The sequence below is a fragment of the Euleptes europaea genome, chromosome 9 (assembly GCF_029931775.1).
Source record: "Euleptes europaea isolate rEulEur1 chromosome 9, rEulEur1.hap1, whole genome shotgun sequence".
Classification (NCBI taxonomy): Eukaryota; Metazoa; Chordata; class Lepidosauria; order Squamata; family Sphaerodactylidae; genus Euleptes; species Euleptes europaea.
The window spans coordinates 91,940,436-91,959,543 of record NC_079320.1 but is presented as its reverse complement, the minus strand read 5'-3'; the positions used below and the strand labels follow the sequence as shown (position 1 = coordinate 91,959,543).

The window sequence follows — 19,108 nt, the reverse complement described above, 5'->3', positions numbered from 1 at the left end:
AATAAAGAAATAAATTGTCACATTATCAAATCTCCAATTTCTAGACATCTTTTTTGAAAATCAGATTAATAGAAGTCGTAGCATGAGTTGCAAAAGTGTTAACCTCAATCTTAGCCTGGTCTATATTATTAACAAAAGCAGACAACACTAAGGAGAAATGTATGTGTGAGGGGGGATTACGGGGGACTGGGAAAAATGTATATGTTAATTTTGGGTGAAGGCATTGTCAAACATCTGTTAGGTTAAATATTTTGATAGCTTGCTTAAACATATAGGGCAGAGTGGGAGTACTGCTTCTTTTGTGAGATCTATCCAATATGTTCCTCATAAGCATTCGCCGTGGGCCCGCCCTGAATCTGGCCCCAACCACCTGTGAACCATATCTCCAGCAGGGAACGTGCCCTGCTTTCATATTGAGGTATTTATTTATTCATTCCCTTGGCACGCTATCAGCCCACCCTGCCTCCAAGGAGCTCAGAGCAGCTGACCTCAGCCCCCTCCACCTCCATTTTACCCTCACAAAAACCATGCGAGGTAGGCTAGGCTGAGAGTGAACTCACCCAGTGAGCTTTATGGGTGAATGGAGATTTGAACCTGGGTCTCCTACTCTAATCACTACAGCATGCTGAATTCATGATGCATTTTAGCAATGCTAAGTAACTAGGAGAAAACATTGCCTTCCTGAAAAATGTCAGAAATCCTTCAAGAAAAGCCAAGTTTATACTTTATAAAGCACCAAACCTTTATTAAACAGGCATTGGTCACCACTTGCTTTGGGTCTACAATGTCCACCAATGGCTCCTTCATGGCAACATCCCTGATGCAGGTCATGTCAAAGCCGTACACATTCTCCCACCCTGTTAAATAAATGCAAGAGTCAAAAGTCAAGGACCAAATTGAACGAGAAATTGAAGGACCAACCTGATTTCTCATTTGTTTATACTTCTGTAAATTGCAACCATAAGATTGCTTACATTTTTTATAACTTAATTTGCACAGTATACTCATGTTAAAAGCAAATTATATTTTTTTGAGAAGAGAAAATGGAAAGCAGAAAACTCCCCAGAAATGTTGCTTAAACATTTTTATGATGTTGCTATGGAGCTAGAAAAGAGTCTACCGAAGGCAGGACTGCTGATATGTGGGGCTGCACTGGAAGACAAACGATGAAAATTTGCATGCGTTCTTCAAAGGAAAGTCATGCTTCACCACCATCATCATCATCATTAATCTTTAATTGGCATAGTTCAAAAGACATCTCATACAGATTCTCATGATCAAAATCAAATCACACCAACCCAAGATGAACAAACCAGGGCCCCTATCAGGCTCAGAAATATACAGAATATATAAAATACAAATAAATATGAAATATATTAAATGTACCACATTATTGAAATTAAGCAAAAAGTTAAAATAATCTGCCCATCCAGCTGGGCAGTGATACAATACAATAAACAATAATAGTCAATCATAGACCATTCACTAGATAAAGGCACAATCACAACAGCAGCTTAAAATATTAGATGGGCTACATGGATCCCCGTCTCAATAACGTTACCAAATATTTTGCAACCGAAGCAGTTGTTTAAGGCTTAGCATCAGACAATAGAGCAAATAACATTCAACTTTTATTATTGACTATTTTCGTGTCAAGCAGATCTAATAGACAGTCATTATGAGGGCCCTCACCCAGGCGGCATTCCAATATAATATGCATAAGCGAATCTAGAGATCCTGAACCGCAGGGGCAGAGTCTCTCCTGATACGGAATGTGACTGAATCTATCTAGTAGGACCTTCGATGGAAAGGCATTCATATGAGCTAAGAAAAAAGCTCTTCTTTGGTCTGGATCAGAAAATAATGAGCCATAGAGCTTAGCTGGCTAGAAATGCCAAAAAAGTAGGTGAACATATATACTCCTTAGTAGGAAAAAGGATTTGCAGCTCATGATCCAGAAGCCTTTGCTTGATTACTCGAAAAGCGGATCTTTCATCAGAAAGTAATAAAGTGTCAAAATCAATTCGAATACAGGCCAACGTCTGTAGAATAGCTTTGCGGGCTATAAGGATCCCTTTTCAAATAGGTTAGAAGACTGTCAGGTACAGATCTAAAATGGATTTTAATCCAATATTTAAAAGGGGCAATCCAAGCCTTAGTATTAATACAGATTTGACCTAACTGCACAGGTAGCTAGGTAGGAAATGCATTTAGGTGGTCCTAGAATTCGTCTTAGAAAAGAGGCTTGAATGCTCCCAATAGTTTGATTGAGAGCTGTGATCCAAATGGGACAACCGTATAAGAGTTGCGGGAGCACCTTCTTGGCATTAAACATTTTGTGCTTCACCAGTCTTTTGGAGTTCTTTGAGCAGGTTAGCAAGCATGTGGATAAGAGTGAGCTGGTAGACATTATACACCTGGCCTTCGCAAAGGCTTTTGACAAGATTGATACCAAGTATTCAGGATGGTGAAAATGAAGATTTGATTTGAGTGGCTCTATAGCACATCATCTCTATGCCTAACTGAGGCAGGAGAAAGCTGCAACGGCCATCTGAAAAACAGTCCCTAGAACAATAACAGCTGGAGAAGCAATGGCGCTGATCAAAGTAAAGAAAGAAGAAAGTACTATCTGAGATGAAATTGCTGTTTTTTTAAATGGAAAATAGAGACTATTCAGTGCAGCTCCACTAAAATTCAAGAAGCTGCCCAATAGCAATCAGCTTTAGTTAAGAAGCTGCACATTTCTGTATCGTAATGTATAGGAAGAGAGTATAACCTGGGTACTCACAGTGAATTTTGAAGTCCTTGTACTGTCTGTCTTCAATTGCTACTACATACAAAGCAGCCCGGTCTGGAAACATGAGCCCGCCAGGTTTCTGTTGATGAATTGTGGAGAAATGCATCTCGTAATCTATTCACCTGACAAAGACACCACATTTTGAACTGAACATACAAAAACACATACTGCCAGCCCTCCCCTCTTGAATGCAATTGTGTTATTTTTCCTCCAAGTGTCAGAGTGAGATTTTGTGTCAGGGGACAGTGCCCTTGGGCCTCAAAATCAGGAGTGCATAGGATTGCGAGCGCCACATTCCTCCTTTTCCTGTCGAATCCTTTCCTTTTATAATTAAGCTTCCATGACCAAAGGTCTTGAACATAAAACCAATACATCATTGGAGATCAAAATTCAGACCAATATAACATGACAGAACAAAAAAAACCCTACAAAATCAATAAAATACATATATCTCATAAAATCTACGACACATTAAAAAGTAAGATATAACAATGAGCCTATACATTTTCTCCTAAAATCACAAAATAGTACTCATTTTAGCAATGTTTTAGGGAGATCACTATTGTCAGATATTTTGCAGCAGATCAGGTTATTTGTGGATCACGATCTGCTAATAATAACAGTACCACCCAGGGCTCAACAGGGAGCTGGTATCTGGACCAAATTGGAAAAATCCAGAGGGCTCAGGGAGGAGCCCATTGGTCACAGAAATGCACAGCATGGTCTGGAGTCTCTAATGCACCAGATACACAATCACAAAAACATTCTGAGAATGGTATTTTAGCGAATCATCCTCTCATTTCTGCAATTGGCAGGACATTCAATCTGGTGAGCATAAAAGCAACGCCTATGGCTAGGTGTCGTAAGGAATTTCAAACATGAGGGAAGGGTCAAAGGGGGAGGAATACCTAGTGCAGAAATGGAGCAGTCATGCCTTGCCCGGATCCCTTTCTTGATAAGTCCTCAGCCCCCTTTCCAGCTGCCTTGAGAGGTGTCCTGACAGGCTGTGCGTGGCCCCAGCGGCCCTTTCCTCCATGAGGATTCTTCTCCTTGTGAGGGGCAGGGGACCACCCAGTCAGCAGCCAAGGCTGAGCCCTCCATTACTTTGACCCACCCAAGCTGCAAAGCTGTAGCGTTAGTAGTTGTTCTGTAAAGAGGCAGGCTTCTGGGGTGGATACCCCAAAGCAGCCTCCCAAAACATGCCTTTGAGCCACTCAGTACAGCAGCAAAACCACACGGCAAAGTTTTAATTCAACGCTGCAACTTCTTCGCCTTGGTTTATTGCAGCCTCTATGCAGACCTTTTACAAAGCATCCATCACAACTGATACTCTTATGGTTAATTATGTCTTCTGGTGATAATTAGGAGAAGATAACAGAATGCTTCGCAATTCCCTCTGGCAAGAAGTGGGACATATCATAGAATCATAGAGTTTGAAGGGACCACCAGGGTCATCTAGTCCAACCCCATATAAAGCACTTACCAGCCACTTGTCTCGGGCAAAGATAACTGTGTTCAGCATGGACTCATAGAAAAGGCAGTAACCCATCCATTCACTGATGATGATGTCTACTTTGTTGACGGGCAACTCAACTTCTTCTACTTTGCCCTTAAATATTGTGATTACTGCACAAAGAACCCAAAACAAATAAATTTCACACAGTAGTATGCTCACCTAGTAAGACTTTGCTATTGAGCATGATTATATCTTCCAGTTATATATACAAATAAAGACCTGGTGAAAAACAGGGTCTCTGGCACTGGGGTAACTGGATTTCATTCTCATCCTGTCCCTTTGTCTATTTAGGAAGGATACATGAAACTTTTAAATGTCTTCTTTGCAGAAAAATAAAATATCATGATTGGGACTCTAATCTAAAATAGCAGGTATGCAGTTTACCCAAAGGAAGGATCTTCTAAATAGTTCATGTGTTCATTTGGATCATTTTATTCATTTGGAAAACTATTGTACAACAAGTGGGGGGGGCATGCAAGGATGTACAGAGGAGATCCCCTCCCCCATTTCCTCTTTCTCTTCCATTGGAGCCCCCATAGCCTCCCCTTTCCCCCATTTTTTCTCTTCTTTATCTGCCCCTATCTTAGGGTTGCCAATTGCCAGGTAGTAGCAGGAGATCTCCTGCTAATTCAACTGATCTTCAGCCGATAGAGATCAGATCACCTGGAGAAAAATGGATGCTTTGGCATTGAAGTCCCTCCCCTCCCCAAACCCCGCCCTCTTCAGGCTCCGCCTCCAAAATCCCTCGCCGGTTGAGAAGAAGGACCTGGCAACCCTACCCCATTTTCAGCTTTCTCTCCCCCCCCCCACAGCCTCTACATGGGAAACCTCTGGCCCAGCTGTATGGTGCTGGCTGCCAGGCCAGGCCCAATTGTGTGGTAGGGAACATGTAAGGATGTACCCCCCGTACCACCCTCCCCACACTATTTGTGGAGTTGTAAAGGAAATCAACTATAGTGTGGGATGCCAGTATGTATCCTGAGGAACAATTTGTAGGATGAAGGGGTTTTTCTCAGATTAGTTTCCCAGGTCTTTGCAGCCCGAGGATCTGGGACAGGAATTGCCACGGGGCTGGTTGAACGCCCGTGTCCACAGCTTCGTAGCTCAGAGGATGATGACAAGGATAGATTCCCTAAACACAATTTAGAGTGTGAGAGCTAAGAATAATTTGGGCAACTAACCAATCTATGTAATCTTTTGTCTCATGTATAGATGATACAAATGTTTTACTGGCATATGCCGTACTAATAATAAATCTGATCTGATCTGGACAACTAATCAGAGTAGAGTCACCCAAACATGGAATGAGGTGGGTAGAAATGCTTGATGTGACCTCTCCAGTCTTAGGTAGGTACCTGAACTGGAAGATGGAGTTTAGAGTTTAAATAAAATGATGTTCCCATTTGTGACTTGTTTAACTCCCCCCAAAATGTTGTCTTTGTACACAAAAGCCAGAATCGCCTGAGTGATTTGGTGCTGGCGGCAGCGTAATTTTCTCCTTAGGGAGAGACTCAGCTACACCACTGTTCTTCCCGGCATAGCCCCAGCACAGCTTCCCCACCCCCCTACCCCCCCCAGACTGTGCTGCCTGGCCAACTTTCTACCGCAGTTAAAACCTCAAAAAGGGGTACATCAAGGTTGTATTTTGACCCCATTGCTTTTAAATGTATATATAAATGATATGGGACAATACCTGTTGGGATCCCAATTTTTTGAAGCTAGAGTAGGAGGGAAGGCCTTCTCAGTTTTATTTCATGCACATTACTAATTTTCCATACCCAAGAAGGTTGTTGAAACAGTTCAGCTCCTATCGTAAAACAAATCTACTCCATGTAAATTATGATAAAAATAAGATCATGGTCTTCAGAGGAACAGCACCATCATTATAAATGGACAATGTATGAGAAGCCATTATAGCAGGTGTCTGGTTTTCAGTACTGAGGGGAGGGTATTCCATCAGTCAGGCTCTTGGACTGCCCATATTGATTATGCCAAGCATAACTAGGGCTGTTGAAAAAAAAATTCGGTATAGTTCAGATTCGGCAGAATTCGGCCCGTTTCAATTCAGGATATGCTGAAGTCCAAACTCCCCCGATTCGGATCCGTGGAATTCGGCGCCTAGTTCGAGTTCAGTGGGAATATTCGGCCGAATAAAGTCATTAAAAACACATTCGCGCCTTTCCGCGGCTCTGGGGGGGCATTTTTGGGGGTAGAGGTCTCAAACCTTCGAGGTAGCTTGAGGGGACACTTCTTGCAAGAACCCCCAAGTTTTGTAAAGATTGGGTCAGGGGGTCCCGAGATAAGGGGCCCGGAAGAGGTTGCCCCCCAAAAAATCGCCCACAGTGACAGGAATAAAGCCACTTAAAGCACATTGGCGCTTTTCCGCGGCTCCGGGGGGCATTTTTGTGGGTAGAGGTCTCAAACTTTCAGGGTAGCTTCAGATTAGCCTTCTTGCAAGAACGCCCAAGTTTTGTAAAGATTGGGTCAGGGGGTCTCGAGATATTGGGCCCGAAAGGGGTCCCCCCTTAATGTGCATTTTTATTTCATTTATAGCACACATTCGAGCCACTCTGTGGCTGCAGGGGGCGTTTTTTGGGGGGTGCAGCCCCCAAACTTTCAGCGTAGCTTCAGATGAGGCTTCTTGCCAGAACCCCCAAGTTTTGTAAAGATGGGATCAGGGGGTCCTGAAATATGGGTTCCCCCCTTTTCCCTATTGGGATGAATGGGATCAGCCGATCCTATGCATCTAGAGAGTGGCAAATCCAAGGCAAAACCTCCAGTGCTAACCATTGCAATGCAAAGCAACACGTGAGCGACCATGGAAAGGAACAGAGGCGCACTAGACCATGGAAAGGAACAGAGGCGCACTAGGCTAGCTATACCAAAAAGGGAAAAAGGAGCAGGTGACTTGGACAGTGAAAATGTATTGTGAAAGTCAGATTTTGCAAAAACATTTTTGAGTGAGCAACAAAACAGACCATGCAAAAAACAACAACCCCAGAGTTTGTATTTTCTGCCCTGCTCCTTCTCATGGTGGAGGGACGCTCCCCCCTTATGCAGACGACCCCACCAAACTCAAGCAAGTCTCACCAGCACCACCCCCCACCTCTCCAACCAATATGGCGCCACAGTGCACCCCCCAAACAGGGAAAAAATCCAAGACACAGGGGATCTCACGCAAGCCGCCCCATTGCACTCAACCCCAGGCTAGAGGCAAAAACAGTGAAAAACACCAAGGAGGAGGTGCGGCCTGGGTGCTGAGCGGAGAGAGACTCGCTAGCCGCCGCACAGACTCAACTTTAAACTTTAAAAAAAGCAGTACACACACTCCCACAGAGGTGAGCGGTCACACACACCTTGACAGAATGGGCGAAAGCCTCCTTTGGCTCCCCCCCCCACAGAAACTTCCCCCCCACAGACTCTGCTTTCCCCCCCCCACATACACACGGGAAAAAATTATAGATTAAAGTCCCAAAAGGGGTCTTACTGTGGATGTCTTCTGTTCCATCATGAGGGACTGGGTAATCCAATACGATTCCATTTAAGCACGGGAGGTTTTGCCTTGGATTTGCCACTCTCTAGATGCATAGGATCCGCTGATCCCATTCATCCCAATAGGGAAAGGGGGGAACCCTTATCTCTGGACCCCCTGATCCCATCTTTACAAAACTTGGGGGTTCTTGCAAGAAGCCTCATCTAAAGCTATGCTGAAAGTTTGGGGGCTGCACCCCCAAAAATGCGCCCCCTGCAGCCACGGAATAGCTCGAATGTGTGCTGTAAATGGAATAAAAATGCACATAAAGGGGGGACCCCTTTCGGGCCCCATATCTCGGGACCCCATGACCCAATCTTTACAAAACTTGGGGGTTCTTGCAAGAAGCCTCATCTGAAGCTACGCTGAAATTTTGGGGGCTGTACCCCCAAAAATGCACCCCCTGCTGCCACAGAAAGGAGCGAATGTGCACACACACACACCCAAGGGGATTTCTCTCTCACTGTAAGCACTTGTCCCCATGGTAATCCCACAAACAGCATCCACAGATGAGGAGTCCAAAAGAGAGCTGATTTATTGGAAAACATACAGGTTTGCAGAGCTACAGGTAAATTGGCACGAATGGCAACGGGGAGCACAGTGTAGGGCCTATAAGGGAAAGTACCAGTCACAACGGGTCATGGCGGCCCCCCCTCTAACGAGGAGCCGTTCCCACAGGAGATAGCGCTGGAACAGGAATTCAGCAGTTAGCAAGTTTGACCTTGAGAGGCACCTGGTGGAATCGAAACTAAACCATTCTCAGTCTGACAGGCTGCTGAGAGCAGTGGAAAGCAGGCCTGACACTCACACAAACAGATACTCTCTTTCTCTCCCCAGGCCACACGGCAGCTGGGCTCACATGCTCAATCGCAACTGATTGGCCAGAGGAAGACCCTGCTTGGCCACCGACTGGCCACGGGAGAATGCTGCTTACTAACTGACGGTTATGCTGCTGTGCCGAACCCTGAATTTTCTGAATTTATTCACCGAATACCCCGAACTCACTGAATTCGGCTCCCCGTTTTCCAGCCTTTTTTGAGTTCGGTTCCATTTGAACTAAAAACCGCCGAATCGGGGGGAATTCGGCTGTTTTTTGGTTCAGGACGAACCGAATCGACAGCCCTAAGCATAACCTCGAAAAGGTTGTCCTTGGTATCCTTAGATATTATAGGAAGAGATGAGGTTGCTTGGTTTCTCCAACTTTTTAAATTTTTAAAATGAAATTACTGCCCCAATTTCTATATGGAGCAGTAATTGGAGGCTCTAGAAATCTCCAGTGCCTATAAGTTGCAGAAAACAACTTTGCCCGCCTCCTGTTTGCTGCTCCTTTCTCAACATCTTCAGCTATGTCCAGAGGACAATGATCACCGTCCTCAATAACAACCTTGGATTTACAAAGCAGCCATTAACTATTGGCTAAAAATGATCTTTTGTACACCTCCAGGGCCTGCTCTTTTGATTATAAGCACATGGAGGAGTTGTCAAATGTCACATTCCAGTGCCCAAGATTTGAGGCTGAGTGCAAAAGATTTCTGAGGACCATTAAATCTTGTTTCCCAGGAAGGTCAGATCAGGATTAGTAATACTACTTGCAGATAGGGGGAAAATGTATTAAGTTTCTGAATGGCAAGGTTTGTTGCCACTGTGATAAAGATGAGACAGTTTGGGGGTGCTGCTGGATCCTGGCCTACGGTCGGAGGCTCAGGTCTTCTCTGTGGCAATTAGCGCTATCTGTCAGCTCTGATGGGTTCACCAGCTACCACCATTCCTCAGAAAGGGTGATGTGGCCACAGCAGCCCATGCACTGACCACATCCAAGTTAGATTATTCTAATGTGCCCTATGTGGGGCTACCTTTGAAAATGGTCCAGAAATAATGCTGCAGCCAGGTTATTGCCAGGGGCTGCTTACATGCATTGTTTCTGCATTGAAAAATTTGCACCATCTCCTCCCGTGCTATCCAGCTCACCAGTTAAGATCTGCCTCTCCAGCTCTGCTCTCTGTGCCCCTGCCTTCATAGTCGAGGCACGTGACAACCAGAGACAGGGCATATTCTGTGATGGCACCTCACCGTTGAAACATCTGCCACCTTGAGGCTCACCTGGTGCCTACTTTACTTTCTTTTAGGTGCCAGGCCAAAATATATCTTTTTACACAACTTCCTGATCTGCCTGGCCGCCAACTTCCTTTTTCAAATGATGGAGGAAGCTATGAGGGGTTCAGCCATCCTCAACTTAATATTAACTGATATTTGTGTGTGAACAAGATACAGAGGGGACTGTAAACTGAATATGAGCAGTCAGTGTGATGCAGTGACAAAAAAGGCTAATGCGATCTTGGGGTGTATCCTCAGAGGCATAACATCCAAATCGCAAGATGTCATAGTCCCGCTGTCTACTGCATTGGTCAGGCTGCACCTGACCAATTATGTGCAGTTCTGGAGGCCTCACTTCAAAAAGGATGGGGATAAAATGGAGTGGGTGCAGAGAGGTCGACAAGGATGATCAGAGTCCTGAAGACCAAAACCCTACAAGGAAAGGCTGAGAAGAGGAGATTGAGGGGGGAAATGATTGCTCTTTTAAGCATTTGAAAGGCTGCCACTTACATTGAAAATGCATGGCTGTTTTGCCCAGAGATTCTCCCACGAATGTTGTGAATATATAATGTTAAAATGCACATCCTTCTCCTATGCGCATGATCAACCCACCTCCTACGTTTCTGGATTTTCCAATTGCTGCTTTGTCGCGATTTAAATGGAAGGTTTGTGATAGTTCCTAGAGTTTGCCGGTGCGTTTTTGGCACCCAGGTCAACTCCCCGCCAGGGGACTGCCCAGCACCAACAGCAGCGGCAGCGGCACCTTTCCACCCCAGACCCTGTGCCTCCTTTCCCCTCTCCCGCTGCTTCCACGCACTCCTCCATCTCCATCTCCTTCCTCTCCACTCAACAGCCCGCCAAGAAGAGCACACGTGCACCAATGGTGCACACATCCAATTGCCATCGCCTCTACCCGTCAGAGGCAGAGAGCTGGACCCCGAGCCTCTCTCTCCCCCCTCCCCCGCCCCCTCCGCCGCTGCCCCCCTCTCAGCTCGGCAGCCCAGTCGCTGCCGCCTCCACTTGTCTTCACTCATCAGAGGCAGAGCGGCGGCATGCCTTGTCGCACCATGCGCTCAAGTTCAAACCTAGCTATGCATTAATGGTCTTAGAGAAGCATTATGTCCACCAGAAGAAAACAACCTCCTTGGGAGAAAAGACTACACAAACCAAACAAAAAACAGAGACTTTGATTTACAATCTATCTGATAGGACTCTCACAGAGCTGGAAGAAATGCCTTCTAAGCAGGAGTTTGTCTTTTGTACCCACACGCCTCCTCATGATCCAGTAGATATAAAGTTGGATTTTTAAGTTTATCAGGAACCTGATGCTAAAAGCTTTTTTGGGGGGTGGGGGGTGGGGAAGTGCATTAGAAAATGGTTCTTGCTCTACAAAATTCCACCCTCCCTCCCAATTTATGCCCCCAGGTCCTGTGCCTCTCTCTATTCAGGTATTTGAAAACAAATTAATGCAAGATTTAGAGAATATTGAAAAGGATATAAAACCTTATTGGTCGAATTTAAATAATCTAGAAAGAGAAGCACTTACCTTGACCAATGAACATAGCATAATTATAAAGGGAGCAGATAAGGGAGGAGCCAATTGTTATACAAAACTGAGTAGACCATGAACTACAGGTTATGGGGCAACTCAATAATCAAACTGGTTATATCCTTTAAAATCCATACAGGATGAAATTAGATTTCTACTGGAAGAAGTTGAGATAATGGGTTACATTTCACCAAGAGAGAAAATTGTTTGATATAATATAAATCCTAAAACACCAGTATTTTATGTATTACCTAAAATTCATAAAGGTATTAAGTCCCTTCCAGGGAGACTTTTTGTATCTGGAAGCAATTCTGTGTTAGAACCCATTTCCAAATATCTGGGCCATTTTCTTAGACTTTTGGTTTCCAACGTTCCTTTGTATATAAAAGATACCTCTGGTATTTCATTCATAAGTGGAACAGCCTGCTGGTCAGCTCACCCATCAAAAAAAGATCAACCATGAGCATTTCTAGCAGTGGTCTGGGAACCATCCTTCAAAATGAGGGTAAATATTTTGGGGTCTTTTTAAAAAAATGGCTACCTATTTAGCAAAAAGCAGGGGGGGTTTTTTGTTTGTTTGCTGCCTCCTATTTTGTTCCGGATAGCAAAAGTGGGGGCAGCGGCAGGGATTCATCATCACAAGCCTGCACGTGCAGCAGCAACTCCAAAGAAAAGAATACAGCTCCGCAGCAGGGCCTCCAGAGTGCCACGAAGCCCAAAAAGCCACAACCAGCTATCTTTAAATATTTGGATTGCACGCTGTTTTGTGGCATTTGTGGCAAAATGCAGGGCAAGGGTACAGTTAAAAAAATTATCTGGGTGGGTGGGGTTAGCGTTAGGAAATGTTAAATGGTGTTGGAAATGTTAAATGTTTTGAATGAGTATTATAAGTTTGATTTGGTGAAATGCCCCCACTGCAGAACACATGCTAGCAACGAGGGAGCCCCGTGTACAAATAAGTAAGTAAATCCAATGGGCTGTGTCCACCCCAAAGTTTGTGGCTGTTCCCAGTGCAATCATTTTCTCTCTCCCTCCAGACCTATGGCTCTCCTAAAAGAGCTTCAAACCAAAGCTCCCTGCAGCAGAACTGCAGTATAAACCACTAGTCAAAAAAGCAGCACGCCTCCTCTTGTGAATCTGCCAGCAAGGCCTCAAGATCAGCAGTCCCTACAACAGACCTGTGTGAAAGGATTGGCAAACCGACCCGAGCCAGAAGCACATGGTAAATCAAAACTAGCCCTCACGCACACCAAAACAGCTACAGACAGAAAAGGGGTGGTGGTTTTGTGCCGCCCTGCAAGAAACAGAAAATGGGCATTACTAATCCTAATGCTGCTTTCAATGCTGCATGTGATAGCACGTGGCTCGTTTGGGTTATTATGCAAAGGAGCAGATGGAAACTCTGGGTAAACGAGCACCAGGTTTTCTGGGCATGAACACACAGGCATCTTCCGGTCCTTTAAGAGCTATGGAGACCATCCGGACTGTGGCTGCTTCATGTGACAACATTCTCAAAAATTTAAAAAGGGATCCCGCATGTATAAAATGTGGAAAGGGGGAGGTGGGGGCTCAGGCAAAGGGGTGTTAAGGGGCTTCCGCCAACACACAAGGCAAACAGTTGAAACTAAAGAAGTTATACTAAAATGCCTAAATAATGCTAAACTTCTTAAATCTTGACATAAAATTGATCTCTTTGGAAGTTCCTACATACAGTCAGAAAGGCTGAAAGACCAAATGATTTGCACGGTTGATGGTCACTGCTGTATAAACATACAAAGCATTGAATCCTCCTGTGACGTCTTCTGTGAAAGGTAGGTTTTGACAGGCTGATTTGAGGCCACCCCTAAAAGGTTCTGCAGATGCTGAAAAGGTGTAGGTAGGTGGCACTTTTAGTATGACCTTCCTCAACACAGTCATAGTCGAGGCTCAGTTCAGGAGAGTATTGATGAGACTGAGTGACAATGGCCAAAACCACATGGTGTCAGATCTCAGCAACACGTTGCGTTCCTGGTAATAAAGACTTTCCTCCAGACGGTGCAGCAAGTTAAAAGTTTTATTTCAGCAAGTCAGCTAGTTCAGCAGATCATAGAAACATAAGACTAGAATACAGACATGGGGGGGTATCGGTACATATATAGGGTAAATACAATGGGGTTGATTAGGTTATAGAAACAAAGAAACAATACAGAAATGAACTACCGGTAATGACTTAAGGCAACGCATATAGGAAATAAATGCGTGCTTTAACTGGCTGATCTTCCCGGGCTCCCGGCATTGTTTTGCGGGACCCGATATCAGATCAGCGATTACTCGGGTGGGTCTCCATTGAGGTGCAGATCTTGGTCAGGAGACCGGGTGCAAAAAGGAAAGGAATGGAGTGCACAAAAACTCCATTTTGTCCGTGGGGGGGAACCATCTTGATTATTATCTGGGGCCGGCAGAGAGCCTATCTGACACATGGTCCCTTAACCCACTTTATTCCCCGCTTCAGCCAGGATCAAATTTACCCTGGCTGGGGGGAAACTGTACGCGTTACCTTGAAAAACAGGGACGAAACTGTGTGCAAATCAATCCATGTAAATAGAAAATGTGGGAGAGATGCACAGTTCCTGTTTAGCTTGCAACATCCCTGCCCCTGGTGATTGGTCATTTCCCAGGGCAGGGAAGGCCGTCATTGGTCAATTTTAAATGACCAATCACCGGGGGCGTGGGGTGTGTGCCAAACTAAACTGGAACTTCATGTCTCCCGCGTTTTCTGTCTACATGGATTGATTGGCACAGTTTCATCCCTGCTTTTCAAGGTAATGCGTATAGTTTCCCCCCCAGCCCTGGTAAAGTTGATCCTGGCTGAAGCGGGGAATAAAGTGGGTTAAGGGACCATGCGTTTTTGGCCAATGTTTATGTTCCCTGCCAGATCATAAATGCTGAAATCACACCTCTTCTCCCTGTAGAAGATTCCAAATGTTGCATCTTCAGTGAAGGTGTTCCAGCTGGGAGGATCTCCATCTCTCCACCAATCCTACACCTCAGGTCCCAGGAAGGTATTTCGGTATTTTTCTTCAGCTTTATTCTAATTTTCATTATTAATGGTCTGTGTACCACAACTGGCTCCTTGTCCTGGGCTTGAGCTTTTCCATCTTCTGCTGATATAATCTATTTGAGTTCTATATTGGTTGTATGGTGATGTCCATGGTTCTATGAAAAAAGCCCACAAAAAAAGCCCACAAAAAAATTGCCCACAGAAAAAACCCATGGTCATAAATGCACACAAGAAAAAAGCCCACATGGAAAAAAGCCCACACGGAAGAAAGCCCACATGGAAGAAAGCCCACACGGAAAAAAGCCCACACGGAAAAAAGCCCACACGGAAAAAAGCCCACATGGAAAAATACTCAAAGTAAAAAATTTCCATATTCACAATATGTTTGGAAGCAAACATCTTATTTGTTTAAAATGATGAGTACCTTCATAGTCCATTTGAAAGGCCATCCGTTACCTTCAACAATTGGCTTCCTGAGTACCTTCAGTTCAGAGAAGCAGGGCGTTACCTCTGGAGTTCTCACACAGATGTTAATTGAGTTGCATTCTCTACTGGACTCTTGCTCTATTCTACTTCGGACACACAAACACAGCTACCTCATCTATCCACGAAGGGGGAAAAGTGAGTCTCTATTTTATTTTACTTTTCAGTCATGTTATCATTTCACTCTAGTTTGGAAATAGAACACTGGGGAAGGGTAGTGCCTATATTTCCTTGTTGAAATAGCTTTGGTTGTTTGCTTGCTTGCTGCTATTGTCATTTTTTGCTAGGCATGGGGTATATCCTTGATTGAGAACATTCTTTTGCATGGTAGGGAGGGGGGCTGCTTCAGGTACTCCTAAGCTCTTCTTTCAATCAGGTTGCAGCCAAAGCCTTAGAAAAGAGCTGTTCTGAATTTGGAGGCTCTGCCAGGCAACAACTCCAAGTTTCTCCCCTCAGAGCTGACACAGTTCTGAAGTGTCTTTGTAAAAGGTGTTATGGATCAGAAAGTTTTTTGTGCTTTTTAGTTGGAGCTGCCTGTTTGGACCTTTTCAGCCCCTGTAGTTTTTGGAGAATTGCTGAAGTGTGTGTAGTTTCCTGTGCTTGTGTTCTGAGACAACAAGAACACTCTCATTTGTGAAGACCCTCGGAGGCCAGGTCTACCCTTTGGCTTCTATAGGCCCCTAGAGTCCAGGGAGTCTACCACCAAGAAAGCCAATAGGTAGACCTGGCCTCCCGATGGGACTCAGCTGGAGGCCAGGTCTACCAAGAGGCTTTTATGGCGGTAGACCAGGCCGCCAGATGAGGACTCTGGATGGGGGGCAGGGGGATGGCAGGGAGGTGCGCCAGAGGCCTACTTCAGCATTTGCCTCAAGTCTGAGTTGCACAGGCACACTATTGACTTGCACAATTATTACACAACTATCTTATTTTTTTAATGTACATTATGAGTTTTATTTTTTATTTTTGTAGTGCAAACAGTGGAGTTTTCAAGAAGCCAGAAGAACAATGAAGTTATGATTTACTTGGGGTTTGAGTATCTCACTTTTCTCACTGTCAATGGAGTGGTGACTTGGAGATGCAGACAGAATCGCTCTATAAAGTGTCATTCAATTATAAAAACAAAAGATGGCAACGTAGTTCAAGAACCAACAGAGCATTGTCACGATTCCTGTCCTCACAAAGCAGCAGCAAACATTGCCAGAAGCAAAATGAGGGAAGACATGGGAGCAGTAAGTGCTACTCCTCGCAATGTGATGGGAAATGTGTTGTCAGTGTTAACTAATGATATATTGGCCCATATGCCCAGACAATCATCCCTTGCAAGAAGTCTTCTCTATCACAGACAAATGGTAATTTGCCTAACCCCAAAACCATAAATTTTGACATCCCTGAAAAGTACAGTCAACTCATACTTCACGTTTCAGGTGTGGAGAATCCAGACAGAATTCTGGTTTTAGTTGATAGAGATCTGATGCTCGAATTGAACAAAGATACCATCTATGGAGATGGCACATTTGATAAAGTGCCAAATATGTTTTACCAACTGTACACGTGGCATGGTAAGGTGGGTAATTCATATCCGCCATGTATTTACATTTTACTCCAAAAAAAGAACACAGACACCTATAATAGAATGTTTCAAATAATGAAGCTATTGATTCCAAATCTGGCACCTCAAAAGGTTTTAGTCGATTTTGAGAAGGCTTGTATGAATGCAGTGAAGATTGCCTTTCCACACGCTGAGGTCAAAGGGTGTTATTTTCATCTGTGTCAGAGTCTCATTAGGAAAATCAACAATGTTGGCTTGAAGACTGAATATGAAACTAATATGAACATAAAAATTACACTGAAGTCTCTTGCTGCATTTGCCTTTGTCCCAATAGATGATGTAAGAAGTGTTTTTGAAAAGCTTGCCGCCACATTTCCAGATGAAGACAGCTACAATGAGGTGCTCACGTACTTCTTTTCTACATATATCGAGGGTGCAGCAGGTAGAGATCCTCAGTTTCCTATAAGAATATGGAATCATCATGATGCAGACCTTGAACGGTCACCAAAAACTACCAACTGTTGTGAAGGATTTCATAACGCTCTTAATTCCCTGTTCCACTGCAGTCATCCCAGTGTGTGGTTTCTATTTGATGGACTGCAGAGGGACCTGGCTTGCCACAAATTAACGTTGGATAATGCACAAGCAGGTCGCCCAGAGGTGAAAAAGAGAAGATACGAGGCACTACATGACATGGTTGCCACTTCTGTGCAGGAGTATGAGCAGGTGGAAGATAAACTTACTTACTTAAGGAGATTGGCTAATTTGCAGTAAAGATTTATATCTGAATTATTATTTACTCGATTTATTATTGAATGTTGGTCCCTCATTTAATCCAGGGGGTCCCCATTCATTCCGGGTTTGTTTTCAACAGCTGGCAGAGATATAAAAACAGTGACATAGCTTCATTTTCATGTCAAATGAAAGAATTGGCAGGGATATTAAAACAGTGAAATGGCTTTAATTTCATGTCAAATAATCACTATAAAGGAATAAAGTATACAGTTAAATAACAAATAAGAGACTTTTACAGAAGTGTGAATAAAATTAACGTGAAATGTAAGAATAAAAAATGAATAATTATCAGGTATTATCATACCACTACAAATAGTGTTTTTCATGATTTCGAAATAATAAAATATGGTTCTTTCTGATCTAGTTATTTTTTATTAAGTAATTGTTAATGTTAATAGTTGTGAAAGTTATGTTATGGGTTGTAAAAATTATATTATGGCTGTAATTTTTTAAAAACAAAATAAATAAATAATATTAAGTATTCAAATGTGAGTATTTTTCTGTGTGGGCTTTCCCCCATGTGGGGTTCTTTCCGTGTGGGCTTCTTTCTGTGTGGGGTTCTTTCTGTGTGGGCTTTTTTCCATGTGGAGTTTTTTTGTGTGGGCTTTTTTCCATGTGCGGTTTTTTCTATGTGGGCTTCTTTCTGTGTGGGCTTCTTTCCGTGTGGGCTTCTTTCTGTGTGGGCTTTTTTCCATGTGGGCTTTTTTCTGTGTGGGCTTTTTTCCATGTGGGCTCTTTTCTTGTGTGCATTTATGACTGTGGGGTTTTTTTGTGAGCAATTTTCTTGTGGGCTTTTTCATGTGGGTTTTTTTCTGGTTACCGATGTCCACATATACAGTTGTTTGTTTGAATACGTCTGAACATGTCCTTCACATTTTTTTAAGGCTTCATTGAAGCGCTCCACGTTGGCGGCTCTGACTTCAGTATTGGTGACACAGGTGATAAACTCCGTGCTGCTTTAACACACTGCCTAAAGACTTGTTTAGAAACTCTTTACCATGATCAGTTTGAAGCTTAGTGGGTGTTCTTTCTTGCTTGAAGATATCTTTACAGGCTTTCAACATTCCCTTCCCTGTCTTGTCTGTTAAGACTGAAGCCCGGGCATAATTAGGGATGGTGTCCACCATTGCTAAAAAGTACTTGTAGACTAGAAACTGTGTTGTTGTTTCCCTGGCTTGCTTATGCAATGTGTAAACATCTTGCTCTGAAAGCCGGGGAGTAATATTATTTTGAGTCGGAGTTTTGCACTGCTTTTTGGCTGTTGGGCAGAGAAGGCTCACCCCACCAAAGCTCCCTGAAAGAATTAAGCTGCTTCTGCCTGTTTCTTTAAGGTCACAAAGATAAGTCGAAGGCCTGTCTCCTCAGATAGAGAGTTCCACCAGGCAGGGGCCATGGCCAAAAAGGCCCTGGCTGAGGACAATCAGACTGCCCTCAGGCCAGGGACTGCCATTAAATTATGAGAACTAAAATGAAGCATCCTGGGGGGAGGGAGACACAGCAGGAGAGGCATTCCCACAAGTATGAGGGTCCCAGACTGTTAAGAGCTTTAAAAGTTAAAACCAGCACTTTGAACCTGATCTGGAAGCATATCGGCAACCAATGCAGCTGGCAGAGAATAGGCTGGACAGAAACTCTCCAAGGCGACCTTGTTAGATCCCTTGTTGCTGTTTTCTTTACCAATTGAAGCTTCTGGAGCAGCCCTATGTAGAGCAAGTTACAGTAGTCCAGCCTGGAGGTGACTGTTGCATGGATC

General features: G+C 44.0%; 1 protein-coding gene across 1 annotated transcript in view; it reads right to left on the bottom strand.

Moving 5' to 3' along the window:
* PRMT8 (protein arginine methyltransferase 8) overlaps nt 1-19,108 on the bottom strand; it is an 80,765-nt gene that overhangs the window by 17,714 nt on the left and 43,943 nt on the right. The window contains exons 4-6 of the mRNA XM_056855132.1: nt 4,281-4,423; nt 2,789-2,876; nt 742-857 (exon numbers count right to left, since the gene is read on the bottom strand). Coding sequence (XP_056711110.1) covers nt 742-857; nt 2,789-2,876; nt 4,281-4,423 — 347 coding nt within the window. The remainder of the gene's footprint in view (nt 1-741; nt 858-2,788; nt 2,877-4,280; nt 4,424-19,108) is intronic.